This window comes from Natator depressus, chromosome 20, assembly GCF_965152275.1.
Source record: "Natator depressus isolate rNatDep1 chromosome 20, rNatDep2.hap1, whole genome shotgun sequence".
Lineage (NCBI taxonomy): Eukaryota > Metazoa > Chordata > Testudines > Cheloniidae > Natator > Natator depressus.
In genome coordinates, this window is record NC_134253.1 from 24,529,751 (window position 1) to 24,546,580 (window position 16,830).

Below are 16,830 nucleotides of genomic sequence, written 5' to 3' on the forward strand. Positions count from 1 at the left end.
CTAAAATGAATTGGGGGGGGGGATTCACTGTGGGTGGAAAATCCACAGCAAGGAGGCGCCGGCGAGACTGGGGCAGCTGGTTCCTAGAAGCCCCTTTTATGGCTGGGCTCCTCCCAGCCCCTGGAGAGGGGGGCTCAGATCAGCTGGCACCACGATTAAATACAACCCCAGACACTGTGAGTCAAAAGTTCTCGCTCTAAGTCAAGCTGGGCCGACTTGAGGGGGCCATGGGGCTGGGGGGGAGAGGGCATGGGGCCAGCCCTCCGCCCCCAGTGCCCACTACAGCCCAGTCACTGTCTCCAGTTTGCGCTCGTGGAAGAAGCGGTGGGGCTGGCGCTTGGAGGACTCTTTGCGGGCAAAGAAGGACAGGACGGAGCGGGTGCCCTTCTGAGCAGGGTCGTCCTCACTGTCGTCCCTGGGGAGGGAATAAGAAGTTAACGGGGCCCTGGCACCCCCCCACGCCTCCCGTTAACGCTCAGCTCTCTCCAACACACACACACAGGGTGCCAGGGTGGAGGCTGGCGCCAGAGGAGGTGGGGAGGGGCGGGATGGGTAGAGCCAGCAGGTGTCCTGGGCTCAGCTGGTGTCTACTCCGGACTGAAGTATCTAGGGACCCCTTGCCTGGCGCCGAGATGTGACCACCTCTGGGGTGGGGCGCAGGGGCTGTTTATACAGGGATCCCTCCACCCAGGGCTGAGATGCAGCCACCTCTGGGGTGGGATGTGGGGGCTGTGACCCGGCACAGGAAGATAATGAAACAGCATGAGGCAGGGCCCCTCTGTGCCCACGGTGGACCCCCCGCGTCTGAGGGGTGCAGAGTCCCATAACCCCCCATCTCCTCTGCCCTCTCTCCCCTCGGGAGGGATCCACACCCAGCTGCCAAGGTCATACCTGGGAAGGGGAGGGGCCAGGCCTGGGAGGCACTGAACCATGCTGCTCTCAGTACAGCCCCCTGGGTTCCCCCATCCCACACATGGGTGCAGGACGATCCGGTGGGTGGCGAGGGGACCCCAGAGGGGGAGAGGAGCTGCGCCCAGCACCCTCCACGCATGCCGGGGGGGAGGGCAGCAGACGGGCCCCGTTAGCAGCATGCGGTGCTGCCCTTCCCCCCAGCAGGGCCCTGGTGGCAGCGGGGGCATAATCGGGGGTGGCAGGGCTGTCGCTTGGCATCAGAGCCAGCTCCTCTGAGCTGCTATGGACGGCGCCCACGGGAGCTCGTTCGAGCCCATCAATGCCAAGTGGGGGTCAGACTGAGGTCAGGCCCCTTGCAGGGATCTAACAGATTGGTACCCTCAGTCCCGTCCCGGCCCCCCCTCACCTACCAGTGCACGGGCACTGCCTTGCTCTCCAGGATGGTCTGGGCCGTGCTCCAGCTGAAGCGCACGAACTGGGGGTATCCGAACACAGGGTCCAGGCACTGCGCCAGCCACTCCTTGGTCTTGGGATCTGGGGGACAGGGAGTGGGGGGAGGGGTGCGGGAGATATGAGAGTCAGGGCGGGGGCCTAATGCACCAGCCCCACCTCCCTGACTGCAAACGGGGGTACCTGCCAGCTTTCAAACCAGTCAGGACTCCTGGGTTCTATCCCTGGCTCTGGGAGGGTGGGGGGGTCTAGTGGTTAGAGCAGGGGGGGGCTGGGAGCCCGGACTCCTGGCTTCTATCCCCAGTTCCACCACTGCCGTCCCCCATGACCTCAGCACGTCACTTAGCTTCCGTCTCGGTCTCTGGAAGGCAGATCAGAAATCCAGCCCGATGCAGCCGAGGGGGTTAAAGGAAGGCCAAGGCCCGGGGGGCTGGGAGGGGGCTCGGAGCCTGGCACCGCAGCCCCCACCCCTAGGCAATGCAAGAGCCAGGGCGGGAGGATCCAGTGAAAGACGGGAGCAGATCCCAGGTCACATGCACCCTCTGGTGAGTGAAACCGAACACAGCTGGCCAGTAGGAGCTGGGTGAGAGAGACGGAGCGCCGGTGCAATCTAGGAACTGGGTGGAAGGCAGGATACCGGGCTAGATGGGCCCATGGGGCAGCCTCGGTTTATCTTCAGCTCCTATATACGCAAATAGCTCCACGTTGTGGTCAGACCTATCACTGCCCCTGAGAATTACATGGCGGGGGGGGTCATTTACCATTGGGGTACCCAGACCCATACTCCACGCTCACGTCCCCCAGATCCTCCGGGAACGTCCAGTTCTTCACAGCACGATCCCGTGCCACCTGCCAACACAGACAGGAGTCGGCTCGGGGCGGTGCCTCTAGGAACATGGTCCCCTAGCGCTGGGCTGTTTTGACAGGGATCTGTCGCCCAGGGCTGAGATGCAGCCGCCTCTGGGGAGGGGCACAAGAGCTGTCGAACTGCCACGCAGGATTTGGGACAGGAAGTGAGGATGAATCCGCTAGCGTGGAGCCGATTGAGGGATGCCCAATGGAACCCCCTTATTAATTCACCCAGGAGATCCCAATAATGGGACGGTAAGTGAAGCTAGGGTGTCTCCATATTCCACAGACCCGCCCGGGTCCATTGCTCCAGGGAGCCTGGTGACTCCTAAGCACACAGTAAGATCCAGCCCGTTCCCCACCAGGCCCCCTGAAGAGGGGGGACCCCAGAGGCTCACCTTGGCACAGATGCTGGCTGCGCTGACGATGGGGAAGAGGGAATCGGCCTTCGGCCTCACAGTCACCTCGAGCTCTGGAAAATGCCGTTTTAGCTTCTCCTGGTACTTCTCTGCCGGCCCCACTGTGTCCACGAAGACCTGCCAGGGTTGGGGGGACCCCGCAAGAGGTGTGGGGGGGTGGTGTCAGATCCCCTCCCACCCTCCCCCCCCCGCTACACCTTGTGCTGGGATCAGGGCACCACATGGGGAGGCAGCTGCCCTGTTGCCGTATAGAGAAACTGAGGCACGGGAAGGTTGGCTGGAAGTGGGGGGAGCAAGGGTGCCTGTCAGCACTATGCCCACAGTGGTCCCCTTTGCCAACCCTGGCTGAGTTTGTGATCGGGGCACCCCGTGGACAGAAATCTGCCCCACAGGGAAACTGAGGCGCGGGGGAAGACTGCAGCTGGCTCACCTCTGCCACATGCACTCCCGCGTCCAGCACATGCTGTATCAGCCCGATGGCTGTGTCGTGGGACAGGGCATTGAGGTTGTATTTCGCCCTGGCCGGGAGAGGAGAGGGGTTAGTATTTACCAGCCAGAGACCTGGGCCCCACTGTGCCAGGCGCTGCACAGACACAGAGCAACCCCCTAGAAACTCTCCAGCTGCCTCACCCACCCAGCGATCTGGCTCCTAGGGTTAACAGGAGCGGGGAAGGGGGACACATAGCCTTTCCCCTCTAGGGAGCGCTGGCTGATTCGGCCCCAAGCTGGGGGGCCTGGCTGGCTCAGGGGGGAAATGGGACACAGGGCCTTTCCCCACTAGGGGGCACCAGTGACCCCCGTGCAAATCCAGTTCCCTGGGGCTCTCACCGCTGCTGCATGCTGGTGGAGATGAGATTGGGAGAGAGGATGTGCAGGGCCCAGCCGACAAAGTCCCTGGCCCCGTCCAGTGTCCCAAACAGCTTCTCTCGCTCGGCCTCCGTCAGTGTCTTCGAGTCTGGGGGGGGGGGGGGGGGGGGAGACACTAGGGTTGGCCACCAGAGGAAGCCTCGGCCTTCCTCAAGATCTTGGGGGGGGGCCCCCTCATGATCCAACATTCCCTCTGTGGGGCCCTTCCCCACTGCTGTCCCCATCCCCTGTCCCCACTTTGCTCCCCTCACTGAGATCCATATCCCCCCTGCCTCCCCCATCCCCCAAGCCTCAACTCTCCTGACCCCCCCCATCTCTCTGCAGTTGCTCTGTCAGTGCCAGAACTCCGAAATTCCACCCCCTGATCCCCCTCACTGAGATCCCTGGGCCCCTTCTCTGGCGGGGGGGAAATCACAGGAGGCCGGGGTGGAAGTTGAGCCCCCCCACCCCCACGATGCCCTTGTCCTTACCGGCCATCTTCAGAGCTCCCAGCTCCTCCTGCTTGGCCAGCGGGCAGTAGCAAACACCATAGACCATGGGACCTGGACGGGGAGACAGAGGCACATATGGCGGGGGGCAAGGGCACAGATGGGGGAGCAGCCGAGCCCGATCCAGCCGGTGCAAGAGCCTCCTACTCCGCAACTCCCACCCACAGCACCGGGGGGGGGCGGGGAAATCAGCCCTGGCCGCACTATGTGGAGAGGGGTAACTGGGCAGGGCCCGTCTAACCCCCCTGCCAGCTACAGGGCTCCAAGCTCTTCTCCCCCAGGGCGGGTGGACCCACCTCCCTGGCAGGGAGTTGTGTGTGTGGGGCCGGGGGGGGGGGGGAATCCTGTGAGATGCCTTGTGCTCCCCCACCCATCACCCCCTCCTCACTGTACCAGGGGCTCCCCCTTCAGGAGCACAGACAGGGAGGGCCCCGCCCCTATCATTCAGTATGGAGGGCCCCCTATCCCCACCCCTAAGCAACGCTGGGGGGGGTCCCTGCTCTGTGCAATGCTGGGGGCTCTCCCCGTGCAATGCTGGGGGGTCCCCGCCATGCAATGCTGGGGGTCTCCCCGGCCCCTCGCCCCGTGCTATGCTGGGGGTTCCCCCCGCCCAGCCCTCCCATGCAAAGTTGGGGGTCTCCCCTTGCAATGCTGGGGGTCCCCCCCCGTACCCAGCACGGGCCCCCTGCCGGCCTCATCGATGCCCAGGCAGCAGGGCCCGGCCCGGCACAGCTCGGGCACGGGGGAGCCCAGGCGGCAGCTGCCCGCGTTGTCCCGCTCGAACTCCCCCAACTCCATGTTCCGCGCGCAGGCGAGCGCGAGGCCCCGAGCCCGGCCCAGGGGGCGGGGCCGGCCTCGCACAGACACCTGGGAGTTGTAGTTCTAGGGGAGGCGAAGCCCCATGCTTGAGCTCTGGGGTGGGGGTGGGGGGTCAGAGGTGAGGTCTCCTGGGGTCTATCCCAGCTCTAGGAGGGGAATGGGGTCCAGTGGTTAGAGCAGGAAGAGGTTGGTGGGTGGGGGGCAGGACTCCTGGGTTCTGCCCCTGCCTTGTGTGTGTGTGAGTGTCAGGACTCCTGGGTCCATTTACAGTAGATTCATTGCATTATCTTGGAATTAGTCATTCGTCGCCACTTTCTAAGAGCAGCCACTGATTGTGGGGCCCAACTTGGGACCCCCCCCTCCGAGCTCCACAGATCCCATTAGGAGTCTCTAAGAACCGGGCTCTGAAGCCCCTGGGATTGGATCAGAGCTCATGTCCCTTGGAGGGAAAAGGCCCCATCCATGTCCCTCCCCTTCCCACATCCCCCACCTGTGGTTGTGCGTGGCACGGGGTAGCATTTAGGAGTGAAGGCGGGGCTGTATGTGGTGGTAACTTAGGGGGGGTCATGTGTTTGGTGGGGGTTCTGTGGGCTCAGGGGTATGTACGTGGGTAAAATCCTATGCAGTTCACAAGACCATTCATAAAGCCATAAACAAACCCTCGGGAACAGTCCTAACAATTATGCCCTAATTCCCCAGCTCCGCCGACCCTCCGGAAGCCTCAGAGGCTTGGGATCATTGCACCAGTGGGGAAACTGAGGCACAGGGGCTGGGGTGAAATTCCCCATAAACAAACGGACTCAGCAGAGTCATGAGTGATAAATAAATAAACCCAGCTCGGTCCAGAGCTTGGCCCCAGACTCCTAGGGAGCCTCCCCCTCCTGGGCTGTGGGGTTCCTCCAGGGCAGCATTGCAACCCCACCTGGCCTGCACTGTAGCGGGGAGCACGGGAGTGTTAGCCCCACCCCCCTATGTGCAATGCTGGGGGGGCCCATAGCCCCGCCCCCATCTGCAACGCGGGGGTCCCCATACATGGCCCTGTCCCCCCTCTGTGCAAGGCAGAGAGAGCCCATAAGCCCGCTCACCTCTGTGCAATGCTGGGGGGGGCCCCCCGAACCTCGCCCTCCGCGTGCAATGCGGGGAATCCCCTTGGAGGTCTAAGCCCTGCCACACCCCTGGCTTTATCTCTCTCGTCTTCACCTCCCCCCTCTCTCTGCTCCAAATGGAGCAGCCCAGGCCGGACGGGGGCGTGGAGGGGGTGGCTATAAGACCCGGCTGCAGGCTGGCTGCGAGCCGTGCACGCGCCGCGGAGGTCGAGGGCGTCTTTGCAGTGATAGCGCGCAGCGACGAGGTGGGTGCTTTTGTGTTGCACGCTCCTGGTTGTGCATTGCAGGCCGGGTTTGCTTTTGTGGGCCCGGGAGCCGTGGGGGGCATTTCCAGCCCCTGGGCCTGGAGCAACCGCATGCAGGAGGGAGCTTCTGTTTTGCAAAGTGGCTGCTCGGAAGCAGACCGCGGGTGGGGAGGGTTACTGGGCCCCACCTGGAATCGCTGCTTTCAGCTGTAGATGTCGGCTCCGGGTTCCTGTAGCCCTCGTGCAAATCCTGCAGGAGGAGCCAGGCAGGGTATTGTTTCTAGCCAGGGCCTGGCAATGCTAAAGGGGCCTTTCGTCCTCCTCATCCCCCCCAGTCTTTGCTGCTATTTTTGGAGGGCCCTGACCTAGGTTGCAGCCTCGATGTTTCGCTGTCTCCCGTGCCCTGGCTGCTCCCTGCTTCGTAGCTTCGAAAGCAACTGCGGGGGGGCGAGGGCGTGGATCCTGAATCGCTCTGGGCCCCTCTCTTGCCTTCACTTACGTGCCAGCTCTTCACTTCTTCCAGCAGGTGCCAACCGCTGTAATGGTGCATCAGGGTTTTCCTGGGTGGTGTTAGTGGGTTGACACCGGAGAGCTGGGGAATGTGTAACTTTCTCAAGTGGCTGCATAGGGAAGAAACTCTCTATGGGAGAGTATCTCTGTCTTGCACCCCTGGAAACAATTGGGGGGGCTGGAAGAGGGGCTGATCCATCAGTGGGGCCCTAGCAGGGTGAATTCTAGGCTGCTGTCTAATTCCCTGCTGTCCTGGTGCGTGAACCGCCGCCTTCCTGCGGTGGGAGTATTTCACTGTCACTTTGTGCTGTTAAGGACTCTCCAGATGGGAGCACAGAGGTGACTTGGCTTGTGGGTCTTAATTCGTGCTTGGGTTTTGTCCAGTGAGTTTCCCCCGTGTCCTGCTTCTGGACGGTTACGCGAAGCTTCTAAGGGGGCAGCGAACCGAGCGACTTCAGGTGGCTAGTGAAAATGGCAGCTGGAGGCCTGTTGTTTTTATATTCCCCTTTGCTGGGAGGTAGTCCCACTTCTTCTGCTAAGGTGGCTTTAAGATCCTGTTGTGTCTGGTGCGCCACAGACACCAAGTGAGAAGCGGTCCCTGCCCTGAGGAGCTTACAGGACAAAGGGCAGGAGGGGAAACCAAGGCATGAAGCTGAAAGTGACTTGCCCAAGGTGACTCACCAGGCCAGCCGGGGACAGAACCCAGGTCTTTAGACCACAACCTGCTTTCAGCTCTAAAGACTCTTGTGCTGACCGCGAGCTTGCCCCATGATGGCAAATCCCAGGTGCCGTGCCAACTGCCTTGCAATGGGGCCGCCTCTGGGGTGGCGGCTCACAATACAGGGAGAGAGAGAGTGCTTTTTGCCCTAGGGTCACTGGAGGAACTCCCTATTGCTTGGTATCCTTTGGGGCCATTCTGCCCACCCCGAGTAGGGCAGTTCTTGTCTGAAGGAAACCCCCCCAGCAGAGTTGCATGTCCTGCAACGGCTCCGCACTCTTGCTTGTGGTATCTGTCGGTCGCTCATGGTAGCGAGCGGGGCCCCCCAGGCTTGGTGCGGTACAGCCACAGAAGAAAACCCCCATAAAATTCTTGCTAGCCCATATCTCTTCCCCGCTGCTTTAGCCGGCCTCATCCAGCAGCAAAGCCATACGTTTTTCAGGTCTCTGAGCCCGAAATTAGCCAAGGTCTGCTCCAAATAATGGGAGCTTTGGGGGTCCTTTCCTTGCCCTTTCAAATAGAAGATATTGAGAGCAGGACTGTTACTTTTAATGCTGTCAGTGTGGGGTGCTGGGAGGCAGGACTCCTGGGTTCTGTCCCCAGCTGTGGGAGGGGAGAGGGGTCTAGTGCTTAGGGGGCTAGGAGTTGGAACTCCTGGGTTCTCTATCCCCAGCTTTGCACTGACCCAGTTTGTGGAATCACCAATTAGTGTTGTTGTTTTGCACGATTTTGGGGATGAGAAGTGCTTTGTGTAGGCAAAATAGCCTCCTGTATGTGAGCTGTAAGAGGGGTGAGCTGGTTAATTGTGACTGATTGGTGGGCTGGGTGGGTTCACACTAGCACAGCTGTGCCTGTCTGCACATGGGGAGGAGATGCCGCCAGCCTTTTGCCCTCCCCCAAAGATCTCTCTAGCCTGCATTAGCTTGGCAGTCCCTGGGTTGTACCTGTGCCGGGGAGGGGGGTGCCCACTGGGTCTAGCATTTCCAGTGCCAACCCAGAACAGCTAGTGTGCTCTGAGCTGTGAGATGTGAGCGATGCTCCTGTGACTGGGGGCTCGGAGCTGGGGTTATCTGATCACACAGATCAGCGCTGGGAAGGAGATGATTGGGGTGGGCTGGAAGGGGGAGTTGAGATTGGGACTGGTCTGGGAGCTGGTATCGGCTCAGAAATCCAGGCGCTGGTGCAGTGAGACCTCCTGGAAGTCAGGGCCCCCCTGCCAGCTCATCTGGTCTATCTCCAAGCTGCCCCCGTGCAGTGTACCTTGCTGCAGAGAACGGGAGAATCTCGTCACAGTTGCTGGCCAGACCCACTAACCAGTGCCACCTGTCCTGAGCCCCGGCTTCTCTTGCAGGACATGGCTTCTGGTAACGCTCACATCGGCAAGCCAGCCCCAGGCTTCCACGCCATGGCCGTGGTGGACGGAGCCTTCAAAGAGATCAAACTCTCCGACTACAGAGGTGAGAGGAACCTGCTGACAGCTCTGCACTGAGCCCGTGCTAATAGGGAGGTCTTTACAGCTTCCCCAGACACTGGGAGTGGGGCTGCTGGGAGCTCCCCCCATAGCCAGTGCTCCTGCCCTGCTCCCCGCAGCGCCCCCTGCTGGTACTGGATTAGCTGGATGTTCTACACATCAGCGAATGCTGGGGGCACTCTACAGGGGCGTCTGCCTGCATGGGGAACAGGGTCACCACCTCTAGGGCAGGGGTGGGCAAACCTGGCCCGGGGGCCACATCCAACGCTTCAGACATTTTAATCCAGCCCTCGAGCTCCCGTTGGGGAGCAGGGTCCGGGGCTTGCCCTACTCCGCGTGTGCTGTGGCTCCACGTAACTCCTGGAAGCATCGGCATGTCCCCCCCTCCAGCTCCTACATGTAGGGGCAGCCAGGGGGCTCCATATGCTGCCCCTGCCCCAAGCGCCAGCTCTGCAGCTCCCATTGGCCAGGAACTGCAGTCAATGGGAGCTGCAGAGGTGGTGCCTGTGGACGGGGCAGCGTGCAGAGCTGCCTGCCGCACCTCCGCATAGGAGCCAGAGCGGGGACACACCACAGCTTCCGGGAGCCGCTTGAGGTAAGCGCCACCTGGAGTCTGCACCCCTGACCCCCTCCTGCACCCCAACCGCCTGCCCTAGCCCTGATCCCCCTCTGAGCACCTCAGTCCCAGCCCAGAGCACCCTCCTGCACCCCAACCCCTCACCCTGTGCCCCAGTCTGGAGCTTCCTCCCACACCCTGAACTCCTCATTTCTGGCCCCACCCCAGAGCCCTCACCCCCCTCCCACACCCCAACCCCAATTTTGTGAGCCTTCATGGCCTGCCATACAATTTCCATACCCAGATGTGGCCCTCAGGCCAAAAAAGTTTGCCCACCCCTGCCCTAAAGGAAGTGGGGGGGGGGGGGGAAGTCCCCTGTGGGGCAGGATTAAGGTCCTGTGGAGAGAGGGGGACCTGGCAGTTTTACCATCCTGCCTCTGGGCAGGCAAGTGTGCAGTGCTGTCTCTTTAAAAGATAAATGGGGACCCTGTGTATAATCCAATCAGCTGGCTTGTGATTGGCTGAGCCTGGGCTTGAGGGGGACATTCCCAGCGCCTCCTGGGGGAGACCCTGTAACCAGATCAGCTGGCTGGCAAGCAAGGCCTCCAGCCATGCAACTGGGTCTGGGGGGGAGCCAAGCCCAGGGTCTCTGCCCATGGCTCCACCTCTTGACACCCCGTCCCATGGCAGCTCCCCCTGCTGACCGGTTCTCCCCACCCCCCCTCCAGGCAAGTACGTGGTGCTGTTCTTCTACCCGCTGGACTTCACCTTCGTATGCCCCACCGAGATCATCGCCTTCAGCGAGCATGCCGAGGCTTTCCGCAAGCTGCACTGCGAAGTCCTGGGGGCCTCTGTGGACTCGCACTTCACCCACCTGGCCTGGTGCGGGGCGGGGAGGGGGGACATGGGTGAGGCCTCGCCGCCCTCTAGGGAGTGCCAGCTCCGATCCAGCCCTGGGCTGCAGGGACTGGCAGGGTCAGGGGGGCCCATCTCTGATCTGGCCCTAGGGGTGGGGAGTAGCTGGCTCAGGGGGCAGGGAATGAGACATGGGGGGGAGCGGGGGGGCTGGCTATGATTGCAACCCAAGCTAATGCATCAGGAACCCTGGTTTCCACCTGGAAGGAGACTGAGACCCACAGCATGTGACAGTGTCTCAGGCCAGTGACCAAAATGCCCCCTAGACACCCCTCTGCTCTCCCTTGTGATGGGTGTGAGGTCAGGATCTTGCCAGCCCTGCACAAGAGGCCTGGCGCTGCTGGCTTGCTCTGCCCCAGATGCCCCGATGCAATCGGTACATGAGATCTGGAGCGAAACCTGTGGGGAGGGGGGGGCTGGGAAGACTGCCTGTCTAGTCCCTTAACCCATCTGGACCTGGTACCAGGCCTCTGGGGAGGGGTCAGAGCCCCTGGGTGCCAGGGGTTGGAATCGCCCCACAGACCAGTTCCAATGCCTCACAAGCTATCAAAAAGCCCCATGCTCCCTGGTCAGATAGGGGGCAGGGGTGGGGTCCATCCCTCCCTTGCTGTGGGGAAAACACTGGGCTAGAATCCAGCAGACATTACCAACTGTCCCAGAGGGGTGGGGCAGGGTGGGCCCCTACTGGCTTTATCTGGGCACACTCTGTGAGAGAAGCCTTATCACCCCTAGCTGCTGGGGCCAGCCAGAGACAGGCCTGTAACGGGGGGTGGGGAGTGGCTGGCTAAACTGGCATGCCCCTTCTAGGATGGGGGTGTTCTTCTCTCCCCCTTCCAGAATAGGGCTCTCATCAGCATGCCCCCCCAGTCTGAGCACTGTCTCAGATCCTCTGATTTAGTGTCTAACCTGGGTGTCTGTCTTCTGGTGGTTTGTGGGAGGAGGGGAAATTCCCCCCCTCACTAGCAGCTCTGTGGGAGTCTGGCTGGACCAGCTGCCCCCCAGCCCCCGATGCTGCGAGCCAGAATGTGAGCCATGCTGCTGCAGGCTGGGTCTGCCCCATGGGCCCCCTGAGTGGGATACGGGGCCTGATGCAGTAGGGCAGGTGGCCTCATTCCCTGGGCGGGAGCTGGTGCCAGGGGGCAGATCTAGATGTGGGGTCCCTGTGGCTGGGATTGGGGGCATACCACAGCATGAGACTAACCCCCTTGTCTCCTGGTAGGGTCAACACCCCGCGGAAGGAGGGGGGGCTGGGCACCATAAAGATCCCTTTGCTGTCAGATCTCACCCGCAGCATGGCCATGGACTATGGGGTGCTGAAGGAGGATGAGGGAATCGCCTACAGGTGTGTGTGTGTGGGGGGGGGGGTGACTGACTGCCCTTGTGCATGAGCTTCTGGGGTTTGCTCTGGCTGGGGGGGGGGTGGGGGGGAAATGGTGGTCACTTGTGCTGAGGTCCCCACTCCGGTCTCCCTGTGGTGGTTTTGGGGCCCCATTGGAGTTCTGCCCCTTAACTTCACAGCAGTGCCAGCTAGTGTCGAACGACACCCCCACCCCCATGGCTGGTGAAGGGTGGGTGTATCTGGCGAACGGGACGCTGACTGGGGAGCTGGGGCAGTGTGTGGGAACACCAGGGTGGGTATATTTGGGGGGGTGGAAGGAGCCCCATGGGGTGCCAGGCTGGGTGTGTCACTCTGGTATCCCCACAGCCAGTCTTGCCCTGACTGAGGCTAGAGATTTCCTATCTCTGGAGCTGATGTACTCCCCACCCCACTGAATCTCTAGGTGTGTCTCCCAGGGGGGCGGGGGGGGGGTGGTCTCCACTAAGCAACAGCTGGCTCTGAGCATCCAGGTGTCAGGTGGGGGTGCCCCACAGCCCGTGGGGGGAAGGCTGCAGGCTCCGTGATCCCCTGGGATCCCCACCGTGACAGATATGGGATGTTATCTGGGCTGAGGGGGGGGGGGGGGCTGTGCACCCCCACCATTGGTTCCCATTGGGGTGTGATCCCAATTCCCCCCCCGCAGGGGCCTGTTTATCATCGACAGCAAGGGTGTCCTGCGCCAGATCACAGTCAACGACCTGCCGGTGGGGCGCTCGGTGGAGGAGGTGCTACGCCTGGTGCAGGCGTTCCAGTACACGGACACGCATGGGGAAGGTGAGGCTGGGTCCAGCCTCCGCACGGGTTGGCGGGGGGAGCTCTTGGTGGTGTGGGGGGCAGGGTAAAGGCCAGGTTAGGGGGAAGGCAGGGCCCAACTGCGGCAGTGTATCTAGATGGGGTGGGTGCCCCACAGCTGGGGGGTGGGACAGCAGGTCTGAGTTTGTTCCTGGGGGGCAAAGTGGGGTGGGGGGCTCTCAACCCCAGCTGTTTCCAGCTGGCTGCAGACTCTGCTTGTACTAGGAGGTTTCTCTCGAAGGGTTAGAGACGCATGCACACGCCCACCCCCATGCCAGGCAGGAGAGGTGGGGTAGAGCCCCATGCATGGACCTACAGTGCTTGCTCCATCCAGCCCTGGGCAGACCTCCAAGCTGGAGGGGGAGGGTTGCCTAGTGGTTAGAGCACTAGCCTAGGACTTGGCATCAAACCCAGGTTTTCTGTACTCTGCCTCAGTTTCCCCATCTGCAAAGGGCGGGGGGAATACAAAGCAGGGATGCCCTGCTCCTGCCTCTGGTCTCCTAACCCCCCTCCCCCACTCTCTCTCCAGTGTGCCCGGCAGGCTGGCAACCTGGGAGCGACACCATCAAGCCCACAGTGAAGGACAGCAAGGACTACTTTGCCAAGCAGCACTGAGCCTGGGGGGGCAGCAGCAGCTGTCAGAGAATCGGGTCTACTGTGAAGGAGCCCCTCCCTCTGCCCCCCCCCATCGGATGGGGATATTTTGGGGCAGGGGGAATCCAAGAAGATGCTTGTGACCTAAAGTAAAAGGGTTTGTTTGAAAAGGAGCTGGCTTGTCTCTGATCCTGAATGGGGGGGTCGGGGCAACCCTGCTGGGGGCGTGTCCTATCCAAGCTCTAGGGATCAGGTCAACCTCTGATCTACCCCAGGTGTCTCTTGGTCCCAGTGGGTGCTGTAGCACTTTGCACCACTAGGTGGTGCTGTTGGCTGCATCTAGCTAGCTCCCTGGTGTGCGTCCAGCTCTGGGGAGGCAAATCCAGGTCTCCTAGAACATCAGTCAGCTGCCCTAGTGGGGAGCCAGTTGAAGGGCCTGGGGTTCTCTGCTGGGGGACACCCCTTGTGGGCTCTTGGCTTCTCTCCCTCCCCCACTCGCAGCACAGCTGCCCCCAGCCTGGAAGGAGCAGGGATTCCTGGTCCCAGAGGGTCCTGGCTCAGGGTTGCCAGATTCTGAGGGGGCTGGGATCCAGGGGGCGTGGGGGGGGCAGCTGGATGGGGCATTGAGGAGTGTTGGACTTGGAGGGGGTGGGGGCAGGGCACTGAGCTGGGCCCAACTCCTGCTATGAGCAGTGTGCTCATCTGCCCCCCTCCCTTAAAGCCAGCCCCCTGCTGCTTGGGGAGGAGGGGGCTCTCCAGGCATGTCCAGCCTCTGCAACTCCCCCACTGTGCCCAGTCATCATTCAGGCTGGTGCTGTGCCAGCAGGGGGTGCTACCTGCCCCCCAGGAGCCTGGCTTGCAGCTACTGCTCCAGAGAGCTCCAACTACTCTGGGGGGGGGGGGGACCCAGGAGTCCTGACACCCCCTTCCTCTGACAGTTGGTGCTGGGGGCTCCAGCCTGCCCTGGTACATAATATGGGGGGCACCTTGCCCTGATCAGCCCCAGACACTGTGTGCCGGGAGCGGTGTATGAGCCAGACACGTCCGTTCCCCTCCCACACCAGCCAGTGCTGGGCCTGGAGGAGGCGAGCTGGGATCTGCCTGTGACTTCATCAGCCCTTGGGAGCGTGGCCTGGCAGCTGCCCTGAGGCTAGAGGGGAGCCAGGGCCCCTTGCAGGGGAAAGGCCCCTTTTCCTGCACCCTGAGCTGGCCTCCCTGGGGGCTATTCCTAAGGGCTGAGCTGTTTGTGTAGAGGGGCCAGGGAGATGGGGACAGCATGGCTCAGAGTGGGGTCAGGGGGGTGTAGGAGCGATGGCTGGGTAGGGGGTATGAGCTCACAGGGCTGCACTGAAGTGGGGGGGAGACTCAGTGGGGGGTGCTCTTGTGGCTGGGTCACTGCTGGCCTTAATGGGGAGGGAGGGAATGGGGGTGGGTGCTGCAGGGGTTAGGCTGACCTGGGTGTGCTTTCCTGGCTGGGACATCATGTTCCCCAGCTGCTCCCAGACGCTAGCCAAGCTCCCTGTGCTCCTGCTTCCCTCCCACAGGCCGGGCCCAGCCCTCCCGGCCCCTGCTCTGTTCCCCAGGCTGGGCTCGGCTGGTTCCAGTCTTGGCCTGAGGATGAGGGCTGGGCTCCCCCTGGGGCCAGGGGGCTGGGAGGCGGCCCCGCAGCCTGCATGCCCGGACAGGGCTGTGCAGAATTACCACACACAGCTGTGTACGCAGCCACCCCATGCATGCATGCACGCACACAGCCCTGGGTGCACACGGGTGCCGCTGCACCTCTCCACCCTGGGCATAAGCACTGGCCTTTGCACACAGCCCCTCTTGTGCCCTGCACCTGCACCCCCCCGTCCACACACCTGATTGCACCCACAGCCACCCTGTGCACATGGACACACCCTTCTCCTGGGGGCTGTTGGGGTCCATCCCTTGGCCAGGTCTGGTCTGGCACCATCAGCCTGGCATGCAGGGGGGAGGGGGAACCTACCTCCCCTTTTCTTCTCTCTCCCCCTGCCCCCCTGGGAATTCTGTCCTGCTTGAGTTGCTCAGCTGGGGGGGGGGGGCTGCAACTCAGACATAAAATGAGTCAAAGCAAGAGGGGGGCTGGAGAGGGGGCAGGGGAGGGTACCCTGTGGGCATTAGTCTGCAGAGGGGGTGCTGGGAGAGAAGCATGCGGTGGGGGGGTGTATGGGAAATGGGTTTGTATGGGAAGTGTGCACAGGGGTGTGTTGCAGTGTGTGTATGGGGGGTTGCAGTGTATGTACAGAAGGGGTGTATGCAGGGGTGCATGCATCTGGTGATTGTACAGAAGGGGTGTATGTGGGGGGGTGCAATGTGCTCACAGGAGTGGTGTGGGGGGAGGGGTGTTGCAGTGTGTACCGGGCAGTGCATGCAGGGGGGAAAATGGTGCATGGAATTGGTGTATGGGGGAGGGTGGATGCTGGGGGGGGTGTACAGGACAGGTGGATGCAGGAGGGTGTGCAGTGGGGTGGATGTGGGGGGAGAGTGGCTGCAGGGGGGGTGTATGGAGGGGGATGGTGTGTGCCAGGGGATGGATGGGGGGAGAGTGGCTGCAGGGGGGTGTCTGGAGGGGGAGGGGTGTGTACAGGGCAGAGGGGTGGTAGGGGGATGGGGGTGTGTGACAGGGGGGTGGATGGGGGGGAGAGTGGCTGCAGGGGGGTGTTTAGAGGGGGAGGGGTGTCTACAGGGTGGAGGGGTAGCAAGGGGATGGGGGAGGGTGTATGGGGGGACAGGGGGGTGGATGGGGGGAGAATGGCTGCAGGGGGGGTGGATGGAGGGAGGGGTGTCTATAGGGCGGAGGGGTGGCAGGGGCATGGGGGAGAGTGTATGGGGGGACAGGGGGGTGGATGGGGGGAGAATGGCTGCAGGTGGGTGTTGGGGGGAGGGGTGTGTACAGGGCGGGTGTGGGGGGTGCCGGGGGGGGAGGCGGGGGAGGGGCGCGTGCAGCTGCCGCCCGTGTGTTCCTGCTCACGTCCCTGGGCGCTGCTCCCACCCCCGCGCTGGCCGGAGCTCCCGGCACAGGCTGTTCCCGGCCCCGGCACGCCCAGCGCGTCTGCAGGCAGCCAGGGCTGGGTTAGTGGCGGTGACTCAGGGGCATCAGCTGGGGGGAGCCCAGGGCTGACACAGCAGAGGGGGCTGCGGGTCGGGAGTAGGGGGCAGCGGCAGCGCTGGGGGGCTGCGGGTCTGGAGTGGGGGGGCAGCGGCAGCGCTGGGGGGGCTGCGGGTCGGGAGTGGGGGGCAGCGGCAGCGCTGGGGGGCTGCGGGTCGGGAGTGGGGGGCAGCGGCAGAGCTGGGGGGCTGCGGGTCTGGAGTGGGGGGGCAGCGGCAGCGCTGGGGGGGCTGCGGGTCGGGAGTGGGGGCAGCGGCAGCGCTGGGGGGCTGCGGGTCTGGAGTGGGGGGGCAGCGGCAGGACTGCGGGTCGGGAGTGGGGGGCAGCGGCAGCGCTGGGGGGCTGCGGGTCGGGAGTGGGGGGGCAGCGGCAGCGCTGGGGGGGCTGCGGGTCGGGAGTGGGGGCAGCGGCAGCGCTGGGGGGCTGCGGGTCGGGAGTGGGGGGCAGCGGCAGCGCTGGGGGGCTGCGGGTCGGGAGTGAGTTTTGCTGTGTGGGGGAAGCTGGTGCAGCAGCTGCCTGTGTCATCCGTGACTCACGCCAGCCCCCTTGATCTCCCGCGCGTTCCCCACAAACTCGCCCGCCGCCAGCACGCTCCGTGGGCCCCGGGGACC

At 63.0% G+C, this 16,830-nt stretch overlaps 2 protein-coding genes across 4 annotated transcripts; one reads left to right on the plus strand and one right to left on the minus strand.

Moving 5' to 3' along the window:
• Window positions 1-31: 31 nt before the first annotated feature.
• RNASEH2A (ribonuclease H2 subunit A) lies at window positions 32-6,461 on the minus strand. Of its 3 annotated transcripts, none has more exons than XM_074935225.1 (8): window positions 6,344-6,461; window positions 3,968-4,039; window positions 3,459-3,585; window positions 3,061-3,148; window positions 2,610-2,747; window positions 2,124-2,211; window positions 1,323-1,446; window positions 35-415 (listed from the first exon to the last, which is right to left on the minus strand). In XM_074935225.1, exons 2-8 carry the CDS (start codon window positions 4,032-4,034, stop codon window positions 280-282), a joined length of 768 nt encoding a protein of 255 aa, XP_074791326.1. In that variant the 5' UTR covers window positions 4,035-4,039; window positions 6,344-6,461; the 3' UTR covers window positions 35-279. The 3 variants fall into 3 exon arrangements, with proteins under 3 accessions (XP_074791325.1, XP_074791326.1, XP_074791323.1); XM_074935222.1 differs by lacking the exon at window positions 6,344-6,461 and adding an exon at window positions 4,657-4,817; XM_074935224.1 differs by lacking the exons at window positions 2,124-2,211; window positions 6,344-6,461 and adding an exon at window positions 4,657-4,817 and having other exon boundaries at window positions 32-415.
• On the plus strand, window positions 5,999-13,263 carry PRDX2 (peroxiredoxin 2). Its single transcript, XM_074935226.1, has 6 exons — window positions 5,999-6,155; window positions 8,735-8,840; window positions 10,139-10,292; window positions 11,545-11,667; window positions 12,347-12,477; window positions 13,025-13,263. The coding sequence occupies exons 1-6, from the start codon at window positions 6,027-6,029 to the stop codon at window positions 13,108-13,110; spliced, it is 729 nt and encodes a 242-aa protein (XP_074791327.1). The 5' UTR covers window positions 5,999-6,026; the 3' UTR covers window positions 13,111-13,263.
• The last annotated feature ends 3,567 nt before the right edge of the window (window positions 13,264-16,830 follow it).

What these genes read in the sequence shown, in the direction of transcription:
- RNASEH2A (XM_074935222.1), bottom strand. Translation starts at nt 4,783, where the DNA reads ATGGAGTTGGGGGAGTTCGAGCGGGACAACGCGGGCAGCTGCCGCCTG. An exon ending in GGGAGCTCTGAAGATGGCCG is followed by an intron (nt 3,586 to 3,967) that starts GTAAGGACAAGG and finishes CCCCCCCCCCAG; the next exon opens with ACTCGAAGACACTGACGGAG. An exon ending in TGGGTCTGGGTACCCCAATG is followed by an intron (nt 1,447 to 2,123) that starts GTAAATGACCCC and finishes CCTGTCCCCCAG; the next exon opens with ATCCCAAGACCAAGGAGTGG.
- PRDX2 (XM_074935226.1), top strand. Translation starts at nt 6,027, where the DNA reads ATGGAGCAGCCCAGGCCGGACGGGGGCGTGGAGGGGGTGGCTATAAGA. An exon ending in TGATAGCGCGCAGCGACGAG is followed by an intron (nt 6,156 to 8,734) that starts GTGGGTGCTTTT and finishes CTTCTCTTGCAG; the next exon opens with GACATGGCTTCTGGTAACGC. An exon ending in GATGAGGGAATCGCCTACAG is followed by an intron (nt 11,668 to 12,346) that starts GTGTGTGTGTGT and finishes CCCCCCCCGCAG; the next exon opens with GGGCCTGTTTATCATCGACA.